At 33.9% G+C, this 27,618-nt stretch overlaps 1 protein-coding gene across 1 annotated transcript; it reads right to left on the bottom strand.

Annotated features, from left to right (window-relative positions):
• LOC138697934 (cytosol aminopeptidase-like) lies at positions 1 to 27,618 on the bottom strand. The gene is made up of 11 exons (XM_069823546.1): positions 27,461 to 27,618; positions 25,079 to 25,194; positions 20,039 to 20,199; positions 17,365 to 17,539; positions 15,683 to 15,785; positions 14,646 to 14,826; positions 11,740 to 11,886; positions 6,723 to 6,914; positions 4,115 to 4,264; positions 3,829 to 3,902; positions 1 to 1,582 (listed from the first exon to the last, which is right to left on the bottom strand). The coding sequence occupies exons 1-11, from the start codon at positions 27,563 to 27,565 to the stop codon at positions 1,436 to 1,438; spliced, it is 1,551 nt and encodes a 516-aa protein (XP_069679647.1). The 5' UTR covers positions 27,566 to 27,618; the 3' UTR covers positions 1 to 1,435.

The following is a 27,618-nucleotide window of genomic DNA, read 5'->3' as shown; positions in this document are numbered from 1 at the left end:
TTCCTGTTTTATAATAAAAAAAACTTTATTGTAAAAATTACAAAGTTCATGATTGTGTGCAGTCATTCAATTATAACAAGTACTTTGAAAAAGTAATTAATATAAATGTAAAAAAGTTACTATGAAATATAAAGATTCAAAATAAAAAATATAAATGTATGTATTAAAACAACTGTGTTAGATTCCAAATTACTCTTTGAGTATCCCTAAAATTCAGCACGAATGAACTGTAAAGAGAATTGCAATTAACTTTTATCTTGCTCCCTAAATTGTATTTATGTAACTAAGCTCTTACACGATAAATATGAATAAAATGGAATACAATGTACCACACACACACACACACACACACGTGGTACGTATAGAAAAATGTATGCATTTTCTTGTATTGTCATGGATTAGGCAAGAATTAGGCACCTGAGTATGCAAATTGACAATTTTAACTGTCTTATTCTTTTACCTCTCCTTTGTTCTTTTTTTCCATTATCTTATACTGGGTGTTCAGTTCAAAATGTGTCTTGGCTCGCTGTATGCCGTCATGTGGCTAGCTGATGAGCCTAGAGAATTCAATCTTCCTACACTTCCGCAGCTCAGGTGTATAATCTAAGAGGCAGAGAAGTTGGCTAGCAAGTACGGCGTTCATTCTGAAGAGTATGTGCCGATACGTACGGTAACGCCGGTAGTGGCAGGAATGTGAACTGTTTGGAAATACGTACTGTCGGGATATGGGGAGAGGGTTAAGATGATTACTTACGTATTTGTTGACATTAACTTCGATGGTCAACATGAACACGGAGCATTTGATTTGTGTTGTGGAATGTTACCGTACGCAACCGATGATAACAAAATACCCTGCGTACGACTTGCCGGCGCAAAACATAGTTCGAAAGAGGTTATGGTAGCACACAGACCGTACAGACCGCCATCTGTTGCTACGACGTTCAAGTTATACCGTACATGTTCTCAAGTTCAGATTGAAGAACGCCTTAAATAATAGGCAACTTCTCTAACATATCAGCTGAAACTCGCTTCAAATCGGTGACCCAACAACAGTGACGTCATGACACACTTTGAAATGAACACCCAGTATTGTGTATATAAGAATACATATTCTTTTAGAGAGATTATTAAAATGAATATACATATTATGAAATTATAAATGTTGACACATATGTACTTCCAAAGCACTTATACCTATTCTCAATAAACCTTTGATTATGATATCCATTTTGAAGATTAACGTCCTCAATACAGTCATGCTCTTTCATTATAACCTCACCTATCAAATATCTTTTTATTATTAGAGTACAATACATCCATTCAAAATGTTTATGATAAAACCTTATTGCAATATTTAGAAAAAATGCTCTTGATCTAAACTGATAATCAAACAATAACAAACATTGTAATTGACCCTGTTACCTCACTATTCAAATTAGCCATTGATTTGCTTTATAATAAATTCTATCAAAGTACGCGTTGGTCGACCAGTCATGCCTTTTGAAAGATAAGGGGTTGTATCTCCTATTCCCATGACTGAAGCAATATCCAGATGTATCCAGTCTCCCTTTGGCATGAATTCCTATTAGAAGGACAGAAAACCGAAATTAAGATACACAGATATATAAATAGGTATAAGTGCATGTTTTGATTTTCACATTATTAATTACATACGAGCTCATCTAGATTCCCATACATTTTTTGAAAGGCTGTAATCCTATGTCCAAGTTTCCGAAAATCATTCTTCCGAAACTCAATAATTCTGAACTGGAAACTGTTAATAATAATTAAGAAGCATACACATACATTATTGGCTTTAATATAGGGGGATTATGCTTGAATGTGTCATCTACAAATCATTTGTGAGATTTCATTAAAAAGTGTACATTTTCTTTTGTGCCAAACATAATTACCTGGCTTCCATTACTATCTTCCTCTAGATATGAATCAAATGATAGAAATCTCTTACTCTGAAAAGTTTTTTTTATCACATCTCCTCTCCCTTGGAAGTGATTTCTTTCAATTTTCCCATTTGAGCAAAAAATGTATCACACTAAAAGAAATTCACTGTAGTTCAAAACACAATGCTTATGATGAAAGAAGTTCCCAATGTTCTTGGGCTGCACACTTCATATTTTGTTTTACTAGTTCTATCTCTGTTTCTCCTCGGTTTGGAGAATGAGAATGGTATGATAGTTATCCCTAAGCACTTGCCGGTGGTGATGGCTCTTGCAGAACATTTCTTTGTTTAAAGTCACTTGCACTCCCAATGAATTTTTCCCTGTCTTTCAGTTCTTTGTTTTATAACGTACAAATATATTTAATAGCAATTTCATTCCTCTCCTAAATGTAATTATTGCTGGTTCTCTTTCTTTGTAGGTGAATAGGTGAATAAAACAAACATTTTTACTTCGAAATGTAATGTAAGCAGTACTTAGCAATGCTAAAATATTACTATACTTTCATGAATTCTCATGCAGAAATAATCAATCAATCTTCTTAATGTATCCAGTTGTTTGCTGACAACATAAAATCAACTATAGTCCACTGTAGTCTATTCAGTTGTTTCTCACGAGAAATGAGGGGTATTTTGATTGGTGTTCATTATAGATGCCTGTTGCTAGTAGCCAGAGTTGGGGTATAGTCAATATATACTGCAGGGCTGTGTCTTCTGCAACTGGTACTGATGATTTTAATTTACTTCTTTTGTGGTTTATGGATGGACAGTATAGAAGAATGTGTTCCAGATCTTCATCATGATTATTGCACCACAGACAAGTAGGATTATCAGAAACGTGAAATCGATGTAGGTACAATTGTGTGAATTTCTTTCTTTCTTATGCAGAAATAATGATTAACGGAAGAATTTCCTTTCGAAAAAATGTAGATTAGAAATAATTGTTTTGGAAGGGATTAAAAAAAGTAAATTTCGGAAAAACAGACGTTAGGAATAATGGTTTCACAAAAATGGTAGGGAACAACTCTTTCAATCAACCCTTTACTTAAAGTAACACTAACATATAAAACTCTCCTTACTGAAATGAAGTAAACTACAGAAACAAAATGTAATCAACACTCATACATAATAAAATGCAAAGTAAATAGATATTAATTTTAATTTCAGACTAAGTTAATAAAAAAATCTTTATGTGCGTAATATTAACTCATCTTGGTAAAGGTAAAAAGGTATCCCCGTAACATGGAGGTAGAGCTCCATGCTTTCCATGACGTCGGCACTAGAATGAGGTGGTGTGGTCGGCACCACACTGTGACCGCCTTTTACCCCCGGGAAAGACCCGGTACTCAATTTTATAGGAGGCTGAGTGAACCTCGGGGCCGTTCTGAAAGTTTGGCAACGAGAAAAAATCCTGTCACCACCTGGGATCGAACCCCGGACCTTCCAGTCCATAGCCAGCTGCTCTACCAACTGAGCTACAATTATTTTAAAATATGGAAATCAGAATACATATTGTTCGAACTTTTGCACAGTCTAATGCACACAGCAGAATGATCAGAAAGTGTACACAAAACAATACACATAATAACTATGCTTAGATTACTTTTTCACAAGTGTCAGCTAAAAATATTCCAAACAATAATATAATATTATGTTTTATTTAAACATGTCATGGGAAAGAACATGCTCAATACATATGTTGTTTATTACATGCTTTTCATTGTTCTTCGCACAATGCTATTTGAAAGACTAATACGATTACATTAGTTTACATGCAAAATACCCTAATCTTAAGTACTCATGATACAATTTGTCCACTATGGCAGCATGTATCAAATTCATGATAGTAAACATTAACTACAGTGTATTACCTGCAGAAAAGCAGCTGCAGTGCAGGATCCTCCCATAGGTCCTGCCAAATTGATAAGGTCAGAATACTGAGAATCTGGAAGAAAAGAAAACGTGTCATATCGAGAAAGACATTCTTTACTAAACCGATATAAATCTGTTTCCATGTTTCTTTTAAAATGAAAGTACATCACATACTTCAGATTTGATAATTAAAGCTATAAATACAATATAAAAAATAATTAAGTTTTCATATTCATATCAAGTTTATAACATAATAGTTAAACCAATTACACAGACTTTACATACTTGTCACCTGTTGACTGAAATAACGCCACAATGGCATTCTCCAGACTCTGTCTCCAGAGAGCGCTCCTGCCTGACACAGGCTCTCAACAAGGGGTGTCGAATTGCTGTAAGCACCAGACGCTGATGCTCCAAGTGCAATTAGTATCTCCACTTCATATAAAATAAAAAATTCACCTACATTTAGCATAGATATAATGCTTAATTTTAAGATTAACACAGACTTACTTGTCTCTAATTTAAAAAGAATTTTAAATTAAGAGGTGTTACCACTTATATGGAGGTTGAGTTATATATTTTATATATAATTAGATTTAGATTGGCAACAGGCCATGATTGTTTGGCCAAACACCTGCATAGAATAGGAATATATCAGTCCCCAACTGCCCATTGTGCAACTCAAACCAAGAAATGGATTCGGAACACCTCAAAATCTGTGCTTCAGTGGCTGGTCATGATAATATCTTTGAAAAATATTGGAGTGCAAGAGGTCAAATGACTTTATTGTCAAATGCCTGGCATTAGAAAACAACAACAACATATTTTATATGGAGACATGTTATATGTAGGGAACATCAGCATGAACTCCGGAAAAATGTATGTGATGCACCAAAAGTAAACATGGTATCTCTAAACTGGGCATTGTGGGCCTATTCTTTTCTGATCAAGATACCATTACCAGCGAAGGATACCTTGCCATGCTGTGCACTTTCATGGAACGAAACATCCTACTGAAATCTTGCAGTCAGGTTACTTCTAAAAGGTTGGTGCACCAGCTCACTGTGCTCTGGTGGTTCACTGGTACGTGAAAGACACATATTTGGAAAACAATGGTTTGAAAGAGTTGTGCCCTTGCTATGGACAGCATAATCTCCCGACATCACACCATGTGACTTTTGGTTATGGGGGATGGTGAAGGATCGTGTTTATGCTGTGAAACCAAGAGATCTGCACGACCTTCAGTTCGTGCCTGTCTTTATGTGTCACCAAGTCATGGAGAGCATGATTCGACAGATGCATGTGTGCATTGAGAATGGTGAAGGTCTTTACTGACTGAACTGAGTGGAACTACTGCATCTTTGAGAAACTACGTGAAAATAAATACCTAAAAATATATAACCGTAACTTCGACATATCATATAAATTGTAACAGCTTTGTGGCCTGTCCTGTATAACAAGATTATGACTAACCAGTCGTGGCTAATCATATGAAAGTTAGCATTTTGCTTATAAGTAGAAATAAGTAAATTCTGTTGAAAAGGAAGACATTACAATACTACTGTTTCAGATTAAGGTACAAAAGCACAAGATAAAGTATCTGGGGTAAGATTCTCCAAGTAACATAATTAAAATAATTAGCATTTAAAATAACTAAATTAATAACAATAAGGTTGATATCAGCTGAGACGTAGATGGAAGGATAATATAAAAATGGATTTGAGGGAGGTGGGATACAATGATAGAGACTGGATTAATCTTGCACAGGATAGGGACTGATGGCTGGCTTATGTGAGGGTGGCAATGAACCTGCAGGTTTCTTAAAAGTCGTAAATAAGGTTTATATTAACCTTCCAAGATTTCTTACCTATTTCTAATTTTCCTTTCATACAATATACTGAAATATAGCTTGACAAACGACTACTACAGTGGTTCCAAACATTTTGAATATCACGGACCCCTTAAAGCTTATGCTTCATTTTTCCAGACTCCCAAAAATGTTCTGCATAATTTAGGCCTATGACATATTACACACTTTAAATATTTAATATTTGGATTATATAGTGAATTAAGCATCCTTAATACGTTGACAGTGACATAAAAATTTAGTTTCAGTTTTGAATATAATCTGAAAATACACAAATACAAAGTTATTTTATGTTGAAACGTGTCTTTACTGTGAAAAATAAGCCAGTTTTATTATTTTTTCTATAAGGTTGTCCATGTTGTGGATGTCAGTTTTGCAAAGTGTGGCTCAATTATACAGATGGTTCATTTTACGAGGAATGCTTGTATTATGGGCCAAATGGCAGAAAAATTGTAAGATGCGCAAGCAACCTTGGCCATTACATGTCCTATACAAAGTCCCATGTTCCAACAAATCTTGATTCAGTTCAAAAACATTATTTTTAAATATCTATATGAAAATTACTAAATTTAAACATGGAAAAAAATGTTTGTGCAGTATAGTGTGTCTTTATGTAAGTTATAAACGTATTTTCCAATTATCCGGCAAAATCAGTTATCTGGCATTGGTTTTGCCCACAGTTGCCAGATATGAGGAATTCTTCTGTATATTAAAAATAAGACTATAAAATTCATTGTACTGCACACAATTTATTTTAAATTGTATTCAAGAGCCAACCTTTACACATTTTTCATTAGGTGAATTTATTTTTCTAACAGTTTTAATGTATAAAATAATGTAACAATGGGTCTGGCAGGATTGCATATTGTCCAATAACAATCAGGTGAGTGAACATGGGGCCGATAGTAATAGTGATGATAAAGAAATAGTGATAGAAGTGAAATATTTAAGTTATTACTTCTATATACTTTTATGAACATAAAAACAATTTTATTCAACTTAAATATATTTTGTTATTAAACATACGTGTTAATGTAGCCATATTTATTACAAATCTAGGTTTAAATTCTTGTGCATAGCAAAGAGCATCAGCAAGAATCAACCGTCCCTCGTAGTCTGTATCAATGATAGTAATGGATTTCCCATTCATGGCATATACCACATCTCCAGGTTTGTTGGCTGAACCACTTGGCATGTTCTCTGTCAATGGAACAAGACCTGGAAAAAGAAAATGTAACTGGAAGAGCTACTGACATGACATCTCATTTATAAAAAGTATTTTTTTACACTGCAATTTTTTTTTTTTATTTATTAATTTTTCTCCTGTACATTATAATAATACTAATAACAATACTAGCTTTTTACTGGTGCTTGATATGTCTAAGTAAGTTTGCTTATTATTAACAGATCACATGGTATGCAAGAGATTCGTAGGATTATTCATATCTCAGCAAGAGGTATTGCTAAGAATTTTTACATTATTTTTACATTTTGATCCAGAAATCATAATCAAGGGTTAGTCACTAGATCCATTTCAACTAACAGTAAGAACTGTGGTAGATAGGCAAAAATTGCCCCCCTCCTCACTTTTTTATTGTCTTAAAGTTTATTATTTACCACAAACTTGGTGTGTCACAAAACCCACAGTTTTACTTCCCTCCTGGGGAAAGTCATACTTTGAAATGTTTTGTTCGAAATATCAACTGGGTTTGAACTGACGATACTTGTATCCAGAAACAAGGATGATAATAGCTATGCCTTAGAAGGCAACAATATTAGTTTATCATAGCTATGAACTAACAAATATTGAATTCCATTCCTGTCAAAAAGAAGGGAGAAAGCCTCCTTCATAAAATTTCTTGAATATCTCTGGAAATCATTCAGCCTATTAATTAATAAAAAAACATTTAACTTGTATTTAGAATCCCAAAATCTTTTATCACCAAGACAAGCCGGTTTTCGACAACTACACTCTACCAATGAACAAGTCATATGCCTCGGCCAAGAAATAAAAGACAGTTTTAACAAGAAAGAAGATACCTTGGCAATATTTATTGACTTTCAGTTAGCATATGACTTTGTTTGGAGAAATAAATTATTACTAAAACTCCAGAAATTAGGTATCTCCAGCAATATGTTCAGATGGATATAAGAATTCCTTAGTCAAAGATTCATTGCCACTAAATTCAATAACTCACTTTCTAGTTACAGACAAACATATCGAGGTCTACCTCAGGGCACTGTCCTCAGCACAACTTTATTCAATATTTATATAAATGACTTACCCTCCCTGTTAGAGGAATCAAACATGAAAACAGCACTATTTGCAGACGATATAGTTCTGTGGACTTCCGGATCTTACAGACATAGAGACAAAATTCAAAATTCTGCTCTTAAAGCTCTAAATCAACTACATGAATGGAATACATCAAATTTGATGACACTCAATTTAAGCAAAAGTAACTACCAAATATTTTCACTCGGTAAAAAAGAAAGAGAATTCAATATCCAATACAATGGCCAACACCTTCCCAGGACTTATGAATCCAAATAGGCTATCTTGGAGTTATTTTCGATAGTAAGTTAACATGGAGCAACCATTTGAAATACATTTCTGAAAAAGCTCGTAAAAGATTCTCCCTTCTAAAAAGACTAGCAGGAAAGAAATGGGGATGCTCTAGGAATACTTTGAACACTACATACAAAATGTTTATACAGCCAGTGCTGACATACTGCGGAGAAATTTTAATTACTTCACCTTTCATAAACGACATAGAATATGTTCAAAACCAAGCTCTCAGACTCATTATTGGTGGAATCAAAACAACGCCAATAGATTCTATGAGATTCCTCACTAATATTAACAGCATCAAAATGACAATAGAAGAAAAAGCACTGATTCAATATGAAAAACTTATCAGATTACCAGGAAACAATTGGCATTCATACAGTCCTCTCTGTAGATTGAAAACTCAAAAAAGTTTCATATCCATTGTTCAAGAATTAACACAGAAAATCAATATCCCGAATTTAAAAGAAAACTTACAAATTAAACCAAACCCTTTAACCCTATTAAATATAGAATATAATCTAAATATAACAGAAGAAATACTGAAATCAGAAGTAAACACTGAAATACTGAAACAATTGTCTTTAGAGACAATTAATATTAGGTACCCTCCACAAAACTGGCTTCATTTATACACCGACGGATTCTTGATCTTCAGAGAACAAGGTGCAGGTGTCACGTGCTGTCTCTTCTCACTTTATAGATCTCTTGGATATGGAACAACAAGTTTTGATGGTGAAATCATTGCAATAAGTGAATGTCTCAGGAATCTTCTATGCCACGTCAATAAATTTAAGAATGCAGTTATATTGTCAGACTCCAAAGCAGCTATTCTATCAATAGTCTCTAAACACACATCTTCATCTCAAACAGCAGAAATAACTAAAATGCTCTCTCAATTAATATCACTCAATAAAAGAATTGTATTCCAATGGATACCATCCCATTGTGAAATCCTGGGAAACAAGAATGCGGATGCTTTAGCAAAGAAGGGCAGCACTGCTACTTACAGACCTGTTACTAAATCTACATATTACTCTGCGAAGAGATTTATTAAATCTACATACTTAGACTTCAACAAACAAAATTTGATAACTCAATCCCAAGGGAAAAAATGGAACTCTCTGCATCAAAATCCACAGTTAATTCCCGATTTACCACGAAAATCGTCTGTAGCTGCATTTAGATTGGCAACAGGCCATGATTGTTTGGCCAAACACCTGCATAGAATTGGAATATATCAGTCCCCTAACTGCCCATTGTGCAAGTCAAACCAAGAAATGGATTCGGAACACCTCAAAATCTGTGCTTCAGTGGCTGGTCATGATAATATCTTTGAAAAATATTGGAGTGCAAGAGGTCAAATTACTTTATTGTCAAACGCCTGGCATTAGAAAACAACAACATCATTTTCTCAAACGTATCAAATCTCAGTCCTGATGAAATTTAAACAAATATAAATTGTATTTTTTTTTTTTTAAATCTACACCACCACAGTATTCGAAATTATCACATCTCTAAAACTTTATTAAATGTTACATTTTATTTTAGCATTTATTGAGATCCTTATAGGTGAAATGTCATTATCAAGTTGTGTCCTAGACTCACTTCATTTACAATTCTCTTCGTAAACTAAACACACATTATTTTATTACTAATTAAGTTAGTCATCACATTACTAGTAAAAATGATATTGTATTGATTTTCAGGAATTTTTATGCAATTTTAAGCTTATCCATATTTATAACATCATTTAGTTTCGTCACCTACTTTGACATCATTACCAAGTTCATGAGACATTTTATTAAAAAATCTACATCAGCTGTACCTATAATATGTTATTTGTATGGATGTAGTTTGTTGATAATTTCATATTCTAAGAATTATTAAATTTTAGCCTTAAGGTACGGTCACACGTTGCTACTTTTGTACTGCAGATGCAAAAGTTGTGTGTCGATGTTCACACATAAGCCAAAAGTAGTGCTCAGCACAACCCGAGTGCTGCAAAAGTTGCAACTGGAGGTTGCGAGTTTGTTCACACATAAGATGCTACTTTTGCAGCTGCAGTCTAGCTGTAGTTTTCCATTTCCATGTTGACTTTTTAATATACATTTTGTGGTTATGTTCGCATTTGAGTTTCAGATTATGAAACTCATGTGATAGCTTACTTATCTATTATTTGCTTTTCTGTTCTAACTAGTATTCAGAAATTGGCATTATTTTTACTATAAAACTATTAAAAAACGCCTATATACTTAAATGATAACCAATAGCATATTCATGTAAGCAATGTTGGCAACCCTCCTGTTTGAAACTACGCTAAGAAAAATTAAAAAAAGTAATCATATCATACTCTGATTGTATTGTACATTTAGTAACTGTTACAAATCATTCATTTTCATCACAACTAACATTAAAATATAGCCAAACAATAAAAGTATCACTGGCACATTTCGGTGGCAACACTGGTCGCAAATGCTGCAAAGTTTCAACAAAACCGATATAAAAAATGCTGCGGCTGCAACCCTGAGAATCCTATTCACATATCGCTACTTTTGAGGTGCAAGCAGCATGAAAAAGTAGCAACCAGCAGGTTCAGCAGCCATTACTTTTCAGGTTGCACCGTTGTTCACATGTAGCAGTTTTTTGTACTGCAGCACTGCAAAAGTAGCGACATGTGACCGTACCTTCAGTTACAACTCTCTCCATGTCATTATGCTAAAACCTCACTTTCCATCATTACCAAGTTGTAAAGGATCTGGCTGGCAACATACAGAATAAGCTTAGCACATTGAACTCATATTTTGACCTGTGTCATGTAACATTTGGATGTCCTAAATATTTAGATCTATATTAACTGATATTTTTGGCATGGTGAGTAATTTAAATGTATAATTCGAAAAAAAATGTTTTAGCTGTTTGATGAGACATCAAAGTATTTTATTTATATTCCATTTTTTTTATTATTCCCAACTGAAATTTCCTGAACCTAACTGAAGTTTTTCCTAGGAGCACTGAGTCATTACTAAATTCTAGACGCCAATATCAAGTATTGTACAAATTTTAAATAATTCATAAAATCCACAAATATCACAAACGAGTTTGCCAATACCTTAATTAATAACACTAATGTGACACGAACATATAGACAGAAAAAAAAATATGCATCTCAAAATCAGAATATGCTAAAATTTATATTTTTTACAGTTCTGGGAAATTCGCCCATAAGTATCATGACAGATGATTTCTCTAATCAGTTTAGCTTCATTCTATGCTGTGATTATGAAGGCAAGGGAAATTTGTTTCCACAATATATAAGCAAGTTGAGAGTTATAAATATGTGCTATATTAAATGTATATTAATTCAACCTTATGAAAATCCTGTAAACATTGGAGCATTATTTTACCTTAAATGTGGTGAAGTATAATTTTCTATAATAAAATGTACAATTAACATTGTAATCAACAGCTTACCAACAATATTGACAGGTAGTTTTAAACGAGCTGCTGCATATATTGTTCCCACAACACATGAACCTCCTCCAACATCCCCTCGCATTAGATCCATATTTTCAGCCTTCTTCAGACTGAGGCCACCACTATCGAAAGTCACACCTTTACCTATATGCAGCAACAAAAAAAAGTATATATAATGGGATAATAAAAACTTGATCAAACGTTCATCTGAAAACACACATACACCATGCACAAGTGTGAATCGCTATAGGTATTGTTTCCTGTAATATTAACTCAGAAGTTCTTTTCTTCACTGAAGAAGATCCAAAGTCACTGCATTGGAACATTAGTATCCAAGAGAGAAGTAAAAAATAGATTAAAAATTGTTTTTTCTAAATAACATGAAGAGATAATAGGGATTACAGTAATTTTATTAGTGTGTAGCAATATTTTTAAGATGATTTTTCGTAGATTCAGCCATACTCAGCAAAACTGCAAATGTCCATACGAAACTGAAGCTTACACGAGGGTGAGAAGTAACGACCATTTGGCTGTAATAACTTTACAAACAAATGTTTCTTTAAAAAATGATTTCTCTTACACAAAAGAAGCTTATCTTACTTTTCCACATAATCATCTCCTTCATTTAAGCATTTGTCATACCAATCCACGAGCATCAGAAACCCTTTGTCGTACTTGGCTATCTCCAATCTATTAAGTTGGAGTCTATTCACTGCATTCCTCAACATGTTATCATTTCCAAAATGTTTTCTGCATAGAAACTCTTTGAGCTTAGTGAAAATCGCTAGAAGGTCTGGACTGTAGGGTGGATGATTAAAAACCTCACATCCAAACTGATCCAGCAAGTGTTGGGTTTTAGTAGAAGTGTGAAGGCGGGCATTATCATAGAGAAGCACAATACAATGAGAAAGCACTCCACGCCATCTGTTTTTGATGGTTCATCGCAGTTTTCTAAGTGTCTCACAATACCATTCTGCATTCATTGTAGTGCTCTTTGGCATGAAATCCACCAAAAGAACACCCTTACAATATTATGGATTTATTAATTTGTCCTACAGAATAATCTCTGTAATGTTGACAATTAATATTTGAGGAGAAAAATTCGCTCTGGCGCAGGGGATCGAACCCGGGTCCTTGGTTCTACGTACCAAGCGCTCTGACCATTGAACTACGCTGAATTCAATCCACAGCATTGGATCGAATCTTCCTCCTTCAGTGTTTCCCTTTGTGGCCTGACTCCAGGTTAGGCATATATGTTGACATATGTGTTTAGTGTCAACTGCCATTATACTAGGAGTGCACTCAGTTGAGTGACTTATTTGGAAACACTGAAGGAGGAAGATTCGATCCGGTGCTGTGGATTGAATTCGGCGTAGCTCAGTGGTCAGAGCGCTTGGTGCGTAGAATCAAGGACCCAGGTTCGATCCCCAGCGCCGGAGCGAATTTTTCTCCTCAAATATTAATTGTCAATATTACAGAGATTATTCTGTAGGACAAATTGATAAATCCATAATATTCTCATAGCTAGCAGTGCATCATAACTGCGGAATCCCGGCCAAATAAGTCACTCAACTAAGTGCGCTCCTAGTATAATGGCAGTTGACACTAGACATATACGTCAACATATATGCCTAACCTGGAGTCAGGCCACAAAGGGAAATACTGAAGGAGGAAGATTCGATCCGGTGCTGTGGATTGAATTCGGTGTAGCTCAGTGGTCAGAGCGCTTTGTATGTAGAACCAAGGACCTGGGTTCGATCCCCGGCGCCGGAGCGAATTTTTCTCCTCAAATATTAAACCTTACAACCCCAAAAAACAGTCGCTGACAGAATATGTCTGAATTTTCGTGGTTTTTTCAGTAATAAGCAGGGATGATGCCACTCAAGTGATTGCAACTTGCTCTTTGGGGTCATATAAGACAGCCATATATCAGTTTCTGCAGGTTTCAACTTCTGAGCATTCAAGAATCGAATAACACTTGCCACCCCACAGTTGGCGGGATTTTGTATAATACAATTCATTTTGAACACTCATAAAATGCACCACACTATCACAGAATATAGGAATAAATGGCATGAACATATATGTAGGATGGAACCAACTCGCATTCCATACCGACTACACCATTATAAACCCCAAGGGAGAAGACGAATCGGACGCCCTAGAAAACGCTGGAAAGACCAATTTTAATATTGCTATGGAGACGAAACGGGCCAATGGGCCCAAATCGTATTGTTGATGATGATGATAAAATGCACCATAACTTGTTACAACCTGCACTCACAGAATATTGAGAAAAGGTATTGGTTGAACCAGTCAACTTTGAATAGAGCTTGATTGACCTGCCAAACAATAGCTATTTCCTGGATCACCCTTGTACTAATTCGGTATTAGCATTACTTCAAACACAAAATATATTTTATGAAGGATTTAGTTTAACTCAGAAATATGAAATTCTACTAACAAAGTTAAAATGTTTTCGACAATGATGATGGTGATGATGAAGAGGGGGAGGAGAAGGAGGAGGTTGATGATGATGATGATCTTGATAAAAAAAATCTAGAAACATTAAGTGAAAAAGTAAAGCAAATGAAATTGATAAATATCACTATAATAGTGGAACTCGTTTTAATAAATTGATAATTCTTGAAATATCTCCTTTTAGAGTAAGAGAGTCATTAAATTTAGGTTTTAATGCACATATTAAAAGACTAATATTTATTTAATAAACTCAGTAAAAAAAAAGCAAGAAAATTAACATGACTTGTTGACTTTCTGAAAACTGCTTAGCTCACTATGTGCTAAAATTTTTGCATTAATATTTTTAATATTGCTCGAATGAAGAAGGTTCTCGACTCAAGAGACGTTCTACAATAAAATACTAGTTCAACTCTTGTACTTACCTACAAGGGCAATAGGTTTACTATTGTTAGGATCACCCATATATTTAATTTCAAGGAAAGCTGGTGGCTCTAAAGAACCTTTTGCTACACTCAAAAAAGCTCCCATTTTCTTATTTTCTGCCCAAGATTTATCTCTCACTATCACATCAACACCACCTATATTCAGTGTCTCTGTAACAATCTGAAAAAAAAAAAAAAAGTTATTGTTGGTATAACATGTTTTGTTTATAATCACCAATGATGGAAAAAGATACTACAAGTATGATCTGTATACAGAGTGAACAGTAAGTAATGTCATTAATTTTAGGGTGTTATTCTTTGAGATATTCCAAACAAAAAAGTTTAATACAATGTCGCCTGTTTGTGCTTCCTTTTCCAGATAAAAATGTTTTATATGAAACATTTCATAGCTTGTTTTGGGAAAGCCAATTGACTGAATTCCCAATATGCTTGGAATCACCTCATTAATTACATATGTAAGTGCAAAACTATCACACAGACCAAGGCCTGTCCAACCCAATTTCGCACAATAAAGCAGGCGTTGTATATTAGCGACTCTGGTGTTCAAGGTTATGATCACGAGCACAGCATCCATTCGGCGGTATTTAGAGTGCCAATGTCAGGGGGATAATTTTATTTTTACTGTTTGCTAGCCTCGTTTCTCATTTGTCTGCATGCACGAGGTTATGTACGCATTTCCTTCTGTTCGTGCTTATTGTTGAACAGTGTTAGATTAACAGTTAGAGCAAACATGAGCAACATTAGTAAAAATATTCTGAATAGTGTTTTATAAAATATAATGTATGTATATTAAGCATGAAAAGTTTTGTTCATTTAGCTTTTATAGTAGCTGAGATATAAAAAAAAATGAATGTCACTAAATTTCTGCAGGCCAATGGTGGATCTCCCCCCTTAAAGGGGAAAAGGATGAAGGGATGGCAATCAGAAAAAAAAAATAAAATAAGCCAACAGGGACTCTTGTAATATTTGGTAAACCTGCTAAAATTATATATGGAGACTTTTCCCACAGTTAATACCTGAGAAAAAATTTTTGGAGTCTTCCAATTTGCTGGTGTATCCATCAGTCTTCTAGACAGATTCTGGCCCTCAGCCTTTATTACGCCTCTTTCCCAAGAACATCTGAAGAACAATCTTTAATTAGAGTAATATACATTTATAACAGATATATAAATTGCAATAGGTAAATACATTACAAGCACATACTGCGTATTGCAATGTAATAAAAACATCAGACCTAATTCTGGAACTTTTCTGAGAAGCAATTTGTAGCAAAATTCAGACTACCCACTGAACTCATCCTAGCAAATTAATACACAAGAAAGGAATCAAACATGTTTCGTACTGGACTGTATGCCAACAGCATATTGTGAAAAAATTAATTTCATCTATATTTATGTGCCTGACCCTGAAGTCTCAAGATCATCCTCGAGAAAGTGGGGTACATGAAGGACAGTAATCTTTAACAGCCAATTCTATGCATTTACAACCAAACAACGAGAAAAAAAAAAACATTACAAATGCAATTGAACACGAATGGTCACAAATTTGTCAATAAATTAAATTAATCTACCAATAAGAAGTAATTTGAATTCATTTATACAATGTTATGGAGAAAAGATTTTTTGATTAATTTTGTAACATACATGCATACATGTTAAAGTCTTCATCATAATGAAAGCTGATACTAAAAATGAAAACGTCAATTTAAGTTTTTATATCTATATAGCTAAACCAACACAAGTCCAATTAAATGGTATTAATTCTGCAGTACACAAAAATAAGGTTACAAAAATTCTTACTACATACAGTAAAACCCCATTTTAACGTTTCCATTTTAAAAGAATAATCTGTTAAGTGCCAGCCAAATTACCATAAGAATAATGTAATTAATTCCCGCTTTTAAGGAATAATTTTCAAGTGGATTTTGTGATAACCAAGTCCAAAATATCGACTTGACTTTCAATAATCAATAACTGGCATGCACAATAGTTAATTTCAATTGATAGTAACGTGGCGCCATATGGCAACATTATTCTTTATGATTCTGCTTTGCATTGCTTTCCGAGAGTGGCTGCTTTGTTCTTGTGAGTTGTGTGGATCCCGTTTCAAAGTTTTTTTTTTTTTTTTAATTTATGCTGTTTATGCATTGCTATAAGGGCGACTAAATGAAAGAAATTAACTATAGGACAGAAAGTGAAAATAACATTAATTAATTATTAACGAAACAGGTCTCTTATGACATACACTGCAAAGATGATTACTTTCGTCTTTGTTCCACATATAACTGCTGTCCCTGTCCTTAGCTTATGCACTATGTGTGAACACTGTAATCTACTGCTGCCAGAACACTATTGGCTTAGGTCATATGCCTTCTTATTCTGAAAGCACTATAGCCGTTCACCTTCATCTCACACTGAAGTTCTAGATATATAAATCCCTATCTCAGTGCCACCACAGCATGGTGCACACACAAACATCAAGCACGTACATACATTAACACACATGAGAGAAAACTTTACTTTTATACAAAAAAAAAAAAAAAAAAAAGGTAGGCTTCACAGAATCATAAAATTTTAAGATTCTGAGCAGGACTAAAATAAAACTACTCATAAACATGGCCATATCAGTTTTGGAACATTTTCCCTAATTTATTGAATAAAATTAAATAAATGTATGTTTAAAAAAAGAAAATACTCACTTGTCTTCGTTCTCAAGTAACTCTAACTGTGGTATCTTCATCTGCTTCTTTTCATTTTTGAATTCTTCATATTGCCATACTCCAAGAGTAGCACCTTCAGCAGCTGCTTCTGGATGACCCAAACCCTCCAATACAATGTTGGTAATACCAATGTCACGCAGTTGTCTACAGCCCACTGAAGGGAAAGAAAAAAAAAATTAAAATGCTAACAGGAAATATAATTCTCCAAATAATATCCTCTACCAATAGTGTTCACTATTAGAGGGAAATAAATATTTAAATAAATCCCATATCAATAACCGAAATCAACAGTTCAGGAAGAGCCTATACTACCAGTGCTACATTTGCACTGGTAGACGCAAAGCAGTCACTTTCTTTTATATAAATAATTTTCATATTGAGGACATCATGCCAGAAGGTCATATCAACAAATTTTGCAATAATGAGAAAAAATTTAATAGAACCTATTTATGTTTCAAAACAGTCATGTGAGAATTACAGTTGACATGAGAAAGAATCAAAGAAAATATCTTGTTACATAGACAAGGATATGAAAAATCATTCCATATTTATATGACTCTACTGTAAACTTGCACTTATACCCTTCTGGCATGATGCCCTTGACATATAAATTGACATGTAGTAAATTAACGGATTATCCCTTCTTGAATCCTCCAACAACTATAATGTTATAGTTAAGACATGAGAAAAAAATCATAGCAAACTAAATGACAATGAATCTCTGCATGATATATAGATATGTAGGTACTAGAACATACTATTCACATCCATTTTCAGATATCCCACTAAAACATATATAATATATATAATTTTCTGAAATAAAATTATACCTTAATCAAAGCATGTAACTTCCCTCCTATTTAAGGATCATAATAGTTATTTATGCAACAAGTGGATAATCTTGATGATTATGGAATGAGTGAATGTTTGTCGCACTCACTATCATATGTGCGACAATTTTCACGGGTGTCATAATAAGATTATCCACGAGTTGGATACAACACTTTATGGCATCTTAGCATTATAAATTGTAGGAAATAAATTATAGATCATCCATAGCTGACAAAGTCTTCATATGTTTATATCGATTAGTTGTGCCTGGCACTGGCATTGAATAAACATAAATTCCACAGAATTAAAACGAAATATAGTTCATAATCTCGACCTCAGAGCAGTAATTTGTTTTCGAAAGACTATAAATATTACTGTCATAAATGTACCCTTTTTATATCATTATTAAATATTCAGAATATAATCTAAATGAATGTTACATTGTAGTGTTTCTGAAAATGTATTGCATTACACCAGTACCGGTACCAAGTAAATGCCGTAGCTCAGTTGGAAGAACGTCGGAATTTAGATATCAACGTCTCAGGTTCAAATCCTCGTCAGTCCTTGTCATTTTATTGTGTTACAGGATAGTATAATGTAATAATAACAGAAGACAATACTAACACTCGTATTATGCAGCTGTATTGTTCCAAACCCAACATTAACTTTATATTATTATATCACTAAAAACAATAACATGAATATTATTTACATTGCTAAAGAATGATAACAAAATATAAATGATAACTTGAATATTATTCATATCACTAAAGAACAATAACAGAATACAAATGATAACTTGAATATTATTTACAATGCTAATGAACAATAACAAAATAAAATTATAACTTGAATCGAACTCACAACCTTCGAATTATTAAATGAGCACTCTACTGCTGCTCTACGAGATGCAGATATCGAATGACTCCTGCTTAAACACCATAGTTTCAAAACTGCTTCAAGTACGCATCTACAAGCACATGCATTGTGTAACATCACCATGATCCGAAGTGGACTTAGAATATATTTGCTGTTCACGAGTGTGGTCTCTCTCTTTTTCTCTTTTTTTACGGCTGTACATGGAATTCTGTATGCACAGCTCATGTCCACAATTCGTTTACTTGTCTCTAAAACACTAATAGTAATTGATTAAATAGCGGAATTACTCGTGTTAATTATGTAAGTCTGTGCGGCTTACAGCTGTTTCGGTGCTTCATCACACCATCCTCAGAGCCTACTAGATCTCGGCGTCATCTCGTACTTCTCTGCCTGTTGTGTGGGTGCGTTTGATTGTTGAAAAGTGTTGAAAAGTGGAGTCAAATAGTGTGTGTACTGACTAACAGTATTTCATTGGACTTGTGAAGGAGTAACCTTTCTGGATCTCTTTACTATTTTCACATTTAAAGCCATTTTTCGTAAAATAAAACTACCATTCTAGCTGCAGTAAACAAACTTTATTGACAGCTATGTTCCAACTTTTTAATAATTAGTTCAAGACTGGAATTCCCCGAAGTCCAGATTTGGCCATGTGACTCACAACATTACAAAACACTCAGGCAAGTGACTGGATACTCGAAAGTATGCAAATGTTAGTAATCCAGAAGAAATCCACTGTTACACAATCTGGCAAAAACAATTAATAGCCAAGTTTTCTCCATTTTTGCAATCATATTTTCCAACCTTCTTTCCTTCTCTGACTACTCATCTACATTTCCAGGCAGTAAACAGAAAAACTGTACAATTTATTCTTCAGTGTCTTACATGTAATTTTTAATTATGGAAAGTATGCACTTTTAACACACACTGTAATTTGTAATCATACCTGATGCTGCAATTCTGGCATTTTCTCTTCCCTCGTGAATATTTTCCTGTTCATTGTAACCAGTACCTTCTTTTCCGAGTCCCACAACAGAGACAACTGGAAACTGTGGGTCAAGATTGTAAAACAACTGACCTTTACCTACTTTCACACCTGATATGGCTCTAAAACAGTAATAAAAAAGTTTTAAAGTGGTATCCTACATACGTTCTTAAAATAACAGTATAATTATATAGTTTAATACTATTAGCCTGTATTTCTAAAGTATGTAATACAATAACTATGTACACCACTGGGCATAAAGGTAATGAAGTAACTATCATAGACAGCCACACGTTAAATGAGCTGTAATATATAATTAAGAAAAATCATTTATTATTCACAGATAACAGCCTTTTGTAAAGGTTAAGAAATTCATAATACATTCAACATACACACAATCTTTTGTCATTTTAAGATGGAAAAATTGTTTTCTTATTCCAGATCTCATGTGACTACAGGCGAGTGCAATGTCATTTCCCCAGACACACAGTAGTAGGTTATTTTACGATGCTTTATTAACATCTTAGGTTATTTAGCATCTGAATGAGATGGTGATAATGCTGGTGAAATGAGTCCAGGTCCAGTACCGATAGTTACCCAGCATTTGCTCATATTGTGTTGAGAGAAAACCCTGGGCAAAACCTCAACCAGGTAACTTCCCTGACTGGGAATCGAACCCGGGCCACCTTGTTTCATGCCCATACGCGCAACCCGTTACTCCACAGGTGTGGACTTCCAGACACATATGGTGTGTGTGTGTGTGTGTGTGTGTGTGTGTGTGTGTGTGTGCGTGCGTGCGTGCGTGCGCGTGTATATCAACTGCCACATAAAGGGAAAGGAGTGACTATGTATGCTGAGTGTCCTATAGCTAATTCATGGATGTCCAGCAAAAAACTTCTTTCAACATCTGAATATGTCAATGCGGTGAAGCTTTCTTGCAATCTTATTCCTGTAAGATCTGTTCCTGACAGGTCCTTTAATACAACCCATTGTAGGCATACTGGCTGCAACGAGACAAAAACTATTGGTCACGTATTGGGATTCTGCAGGAAAAGCGAGCTACTGTGGAACAACAGACATCATAGAGTGAGGACAAGTATTGCAAAAGTCCTAAGACACCTTGGTTGGGAAGTTCATGAAGAGATTCTTTGCATTTCGGATGCAGATTCCAACAGGCACGCGGACATCCTAGCCATCAACAGGGTTAAGAATAAGGCCACGGTATTAGATCCAACCATCTGCTTTGAGAAAAACCTCTCACAAGCGGACGAGGTCAATAAGAAAGAAGAATAACACGCAATCTAAGTCAACATAACCACGACTACAGAGAGACTGAACTGGACTGCCAAGCATGCGAAAGACAGTTTGCCGCGTGTTGCATGGGCTTTGTGCTGGTAGTCCACCACTGGTGCAGCATGTTGAATGGGCTTCGTGCTAGTAGCACACCATCTGGTTGACTTACTCTATGTAAGCAAACACTCTGTAACTTTTTTCATTAACCAACCATTTTATATACCATTAAAATAATTACAGCAATAATAACCAAAACTATCTTAACAAAAATTTGAGAGTTACTCTACTGACTGATGAAAATGCAGGCTAAGTTTTTAATTTAGCATCACATAATTTCTATATCATTTTAAAAGTATAAAATTCTTTTGGTTCACTCTGTGTATTTCATCCATCAATTAAAGTTTCCAACACATAAATTACCAATACACGTAGTCAATCATTATTTTCATAGCTGAATCAGTCCAAGACCTTGACTTTCTAAAAAAATTCACATTATTTCGAAGAAATGATGTCAGCTGAAACATTAGTTGAAAGAGTTTTAATTTGAAAGCCTTCCTACACCATGTTAAATGCAATATATGTTCAATGGTTTTAAAATGTAGCAAAGTACTTATAGGCACACTCACTCTCACACACCCACACACATACAATTAATTGTTTCTCCAGTGACTAATAAAATTAAATGTCTTTCTTATAAAGATAATTATTTTGAAATTTTAAGATATGAAGAGAAGAGGAAAAAGACAAGTCAATGTAATTTTTAGCTATGATCAGGGGTGTAAGTTTTTGGAATTGTTGTTGATCGATCAAAATATTTAATCAATTAACTATTTGAATTTAATCGATTAATCGAGTTTTAATCGATTTGAAAAAATGTTGTTATACTATAATACACAATTACTGTTAAATTTAACTTGTGTACGGTGATAAGCATAAGTATTAAATGTTGTATGTCTGTATATATTGTATCGTTATATTACAAAACAACTATTTTAATTTATTTATTTACTAATATATTTATTATGAGGCTTATAATTTATTGTATCAATTTCTCCGGGAATTTTTGAGACAAACATAAATAACAAAAAGTTTGAAGACTCACCTAGTTAACACTGCTTCATCCATGATTTTAAACAAGTGCATTCACATGCTCCGAATTAAGTACTCCTCTATGTTTAGTAACAATGTTTCCTGCATCACTAAACACGAAAAAACTTTTTTCTGTCAAGCATTTCTCCACGATCGTTCAATTTAAATCCAAATGGTTCACCGAGTTTACCTCTCAACTTCTCATGTGACGTAATGGAATTTACACTTTTCACAGACCACAGAAAACTGATTTTTTTTTTTTCTTTAGCAAACTAAACACACAACCTTCATATACAAACTCAGTACAGAAACTGCAACTGCAAAAGTACTGTGTTCGAAACAGAAGATTGGCCCCTATTATAATCGAATTACCAGATTTTAGAAAAAGAAGAAGATAGTTACGCTTTCACTTGCACACAGTGTAGACATGGCTATTTCATAAGGGATGAGGGGGATGAATCCCAGAAAAGTATGTATTTCATATGCTAGGAAGATGAGCTGACAATAAGGTGGAAGTTTTCTTGGAAAACCATGAAACTTAATAAGAGTTTCGCATTGTGTTTCAACTTTCAATAAAGATAGACTAGGTCACTGTCCTCATATCTCCATCTCTTTCTGAAGTGTTTATGCAAAGATTTTCCCTACGCTACTTGCTTAGGAGTTAGAAAATAACAGTACTATTGTGCTTTTAAGCAAGCATTTTCCGAGAGAGGAATATTGTCGGAATTTTTAGTACGAGTTTGTATTAACAAAATAATAATTAATATAAACTACAACCGAATAATTTTAATTGATTAGATTATTCGATTAAATATTTTTGATCGATTAATCTTACAACAGAAATTGATCGATTAATCTATTAGATTAATCGATTAAATCCCACAACACTAGTATTTTTAGTAGGTTATTTTACGATGCTTTAAACACTAGTATTAATGATATACGTAAAAAATGTTAAAATTTAATTTTACACATGGGAAATGGAAATCCCTAAATAAATCCAAAATTAAGTGAAATAAATCCGCATATTTTCGCGAAATTGGTGGAAATCCACGAAATTACTTTATAATCATGATATGTTCAACAAAAAACAGGTTTCATGGAGAATTCGCACGAAAAATTACTCTTTCTTTCAAATAAAACGTGAAAATGTTCTTTGTTATAAAATATACATGAACATTTCTACATATCTGATCATTCAGCAAGCGTGTGACATCTGGTAACAATGCATGCATAGTCAGGGACTATTTTTAGGGAGCAGCACAAGCAGACAAAGTGATTTCTCCTTCCTGCAACAATTGTCTTCATGAGATGAACTCATGTCATAACCTCTTCACAGTAGAATGAAATTGAATTATAAATTTAATTAATGATGCAAACAATTTTCTGTTAGTTTCAATGGGATTATTTCAATAATAATTTGAAAACTGATTTATTAAATAATTGTTTAAGTTTCTTTTGGGGTGCGAAATATGCACGAAATTCCTTGTTTTTTTTTACGAAATATTCACCAAAATTAAATCATTTCAATCATTGAAATCACGGTAAAAATAATCACCAAAAAATCACACCCCTATCTATGAAAGAATCCCACACCTGAAATGCAAAGCAGAAGTAGATGTCACATACCGCAAAGTCTGAAGGAATAGCTGTGCACTCCCACAACTCAAATAATAGCAACCCCAATTAAGCTTCAGCAAGCAGCTTCATTTTGAAACCCTTTGGAAAAGCAGTGACAGAAATTTCACTGAAGTGCATGCTGTAATACACAAAATAACAGGTAAGACACATCATATTATTAACAACTGACAGGTGCTAGGAATTACATATAGTCCGTCAACCCATAAATAATGATTTGTCAAATTTGTTAAATAAACAAGAACTAGAAATCTGAAGATGATGGAAATAAGCTAAAACTAGTCATTAATTAAGGTAAAACACCTTAACAGTTTCAAACACAGGGAAATTAAAAAAAATTGTTTGTTTAACGAAGTTAACAAATCATTAGTGACACAAATGTTAATGTAGACCTAGGCCTATGTAATCAAGATGTTTATTCATAAACTTTGCTATACTGAACAAAAAACAGGTGCAGGCGTGGAAACAGTTTCTCTGAGTATGGCACCATTCAAACATGACAGGGACAAGTAATAACTAGCAGTGATTCAGTGTGTCAGTTTTTGGCAATAGAAGCAAGCGATTTATACATTACATTACAGATGTAGCTAATTTACTGGCGTATATTATAAAGTAGTAAGTGATGGAATTGTCAATTACTAGAGATATAGCACAACAACAGGCCTACCCTTTAACTTATACGATTTCTTCTTAATGCCTACACAAGATTCTTGTTCTAATTTGTACTGCTACGAACAAAACTTAACTACACTGAATGGAAATCAGCTGTATACTATTGCTCTAGCATTGACGTCCTTTCAGTCTGTAATATTTACCCATACTATGCAACAAAAAAACTTCCCATGCTCAACCCAAGGGAAATGTTCACACTATTTTCTTGCCAGTTGCATTCATCTGTAGCAGTAAAAGGCCTGCAGCATTTACCTGAGAGAAACCTGTTTCCTGGCAAACATTCTGTATTAATGCATGAGCAAAACTTACAACTTAGTACATTCCAGTAGTTTCCCACCACATTTTTCATTAATCTTTTTGAATGCTGGTGTAAATTTCAGATCGTCTTCATTATCAGTAACATATACTCCAACCACCAATCCTTTCTGGAACATTATTAACTCAATTTATTTTCTACATTATAGATTTCTTATAAAAGGCTTTACATTAACAAATCACTTAAACAGTAATTTTATAAGGCCGTTGTACTCTTTGCAAGCAATGTTGTAAATGAACTGGGCAAAAACAACGTTTTATCAACCGATATCCTTCAAGATTTACTAAAAGATGGTTGTTTAAAAAACGGTTTGGCTTTTTTATCAGCAAATTTGTCAGGGTAATTGAACTCACATCTTCAGTATGAAAACTTGATGTGCTAGTTATTCAGCTAACAGTAGAGATATAGGCTATTAACATTAAATGATAATAGACCTATATCTGCTCCAGATCCACACATGCAATAAAAAAGTGTTATGAAGATAATACTTTTTTATTACACATTTTTGCAACAATTCAATTCTTTCATGTTTCATACATAATTCACTAAGATCCTTAAATAAGAAGATAAACTCCGTCTTCTGGATTGCACAAAAAAGGAACTTTTTTTTAATTAAAAAAATAAAATTATTATTGTTCTTGTTTAGTCAACTGTCCGAAGACAGATCTGAACCTCACAAATTCCTATTGATGTTGAAGCCATTGTTTCTAAAATATATTCTTATTTCTATGTGTATACTGTAAGGGTTAAAAACCTTAAAGAATTTTGTGAATTTGTTGACCAGGAGTACAAACAAGTTATAGGGTATAGCAAAACAAAGTGGCTTGCTTTACTCCCTGCAGTCGAATGTCTTCTGACTATGTTTGTTCCTCTGAAATCATATTTTGAATCTCAAAATAAATGTCCATTTGTTATCAAATCATTCTTTGAAAATCCTTTATCAGAAGTTTGGCTGTATACTTTCTTCACAACCGAGCATAAACTTTTCATACTGCAGTTCAAAGAGTAGAAGGTCAAGCAATTACCTTCACTGTTTTTGAAGTAATTCCTGTATTACATGATTTAAAAGCTAATTTAGTTTCCAAGGGTGAAGCCTGTTTCATAATATCAGCTATCAGATCAATTCTTGGTAAATTGGAAAATGAGGGTTTATCATCAGAGATTGCAAAATTTAAACAGTATGCCCATACATTTTATCAAACTGGACCTGAATATTTAAATAAATGGCTTGAAACCATTGTGAGTTTATGGGACTGCAGTTGGGTGACAGGCAGGAGTACCGCAATAGAAGGATATAGGCCTACAAAAGACTGAAGATTTCATAAGGGAAATGGCTCCTTCGACTATAATATACGATACTGGTCTGTATGATGAGTATACATATTAAACAGTACATATCACCGAAAATATTGGAAAAATGGAAACTAGAAAAAACATCACCTAGCTACTGTTGGGTAGAAATTATTTCACATTTTAATATGAACAATGTGCCTTATACCAATTTTCTTAAAATATTCGAATTTCTCCTTTATCTGGAATTAATGCCCCCACTGAACGAGAGTTTTCTCATATGAATGGTTTCTGGACAAATGATAAGAACGCTCTTTCAGTACAGACTTTGAAAACTATGATTAGGCTAATAAGGTAAACTTTAACCACACTTGCGTAAATTATTATACAGTGTAGTGTGGTATAAAGTGAACTTACTGAAGAAGATCCATTCATCAGCAAAATAGGCCTATCAATGAGAAATAACTCCTGCCCAATAATTCTACAGAATTGTTTGGCTGGAGCGAATTCAGTGCTACTATATGATGTAAGTTACACATTATTTACTTGTTATTAGTTTCCAAACCTTCGTATTTATGACGAAACAATTTTAAGCATCCTCTTTTGTCCCTTGTTTCATTGGGAAAAAAATTTAAAATGTCCCGTTTTCTTGTTCCAAAAATATGGTCACCTTACATGTGTGACATGTGATTCTCCTCACCCGAAGAGTGGGTCCTGCGGCATTAACTCTTCTGGCAAATTGTCAATGCTATTTTGCTTTTCTAAGTTTGTAAACATCACAACGCAGCCCTGTCAAAATGACAGCCCGCCACCGAGACTTACTTTAACCTTAAAAGTTTCTCCTAAAGCTCTCTTCCCTCGATAAAAGGTCTACAGTTTCGTCAAATTAGGATAAATTAATATCCCTATAACTGGATTAAGTACAGTAGGCTACTCATTAACAGTATACAAATTACTTTCAATTAAATAAGACCTACAGACACGTCATCTTACAATTAGGCCTACCCATCTTTGATACTATTTGTACAGCTCGACACCAACTATTTTGTAACTGCTTGCTGTTTTAAATAGTCTCCACTCAATACCTTTTCATTTAAAATCTTTTTGCTATAGCTGAAAGTCCTTGCACATTTATATTTCTGAGAATAAATGTGTTTACAGTATACTTGCGTTCTTCTATACAACGCCATCTTGCTCAAATCACGCCGCTAAGCAAAAAATAAAGTAGTATTGAAGGTATATT

Source organism: Periplaneta americana, chromosome 4, assembly GCF_040183065.1.
Source record: "Periplaneta americana isolate PAMFEO1 chromosome 4, P.americana_PAMFEO1_priV1, whole genome shotgun sequence".
In the NCBI taxonomy this organism is placed as follows: Eukaryota; Metazoa; Arthropoda; class Insecta; order Blattodea; family Blattidae; genus Periplaneta; species Periplaneta americana.
Note: the sequence above shows the minus strand (reverse complement) of the source record. Positions and strands in the feature narration are given on the sequence as shown.

Bases quoted from the DNA above. Each gene is read 5' to 3' on its own strand.
- LOC138697934 (XM_069823546.1), bottom strand. From the start codon at position 27,565: ATGGCGTTGTATAGAAGAACGCAAGTATACTGTAAACACATTTATTCT. The intron at 15,786-17,364 runs GTGAGTATTTTC...ATTGTTCTTCAG, and splicing joins TTACTTGAGAACGAAGACAA to ATGTTCTTGGGAAAGAGGCG. The intron at 6,915-11,739 runs GTAAGCTGTTGA...TTCTTTTTCCAG, and splicing joins ACTACCTGTCAATATTGTTG to GTCTTGTTCCATTGACAGAG.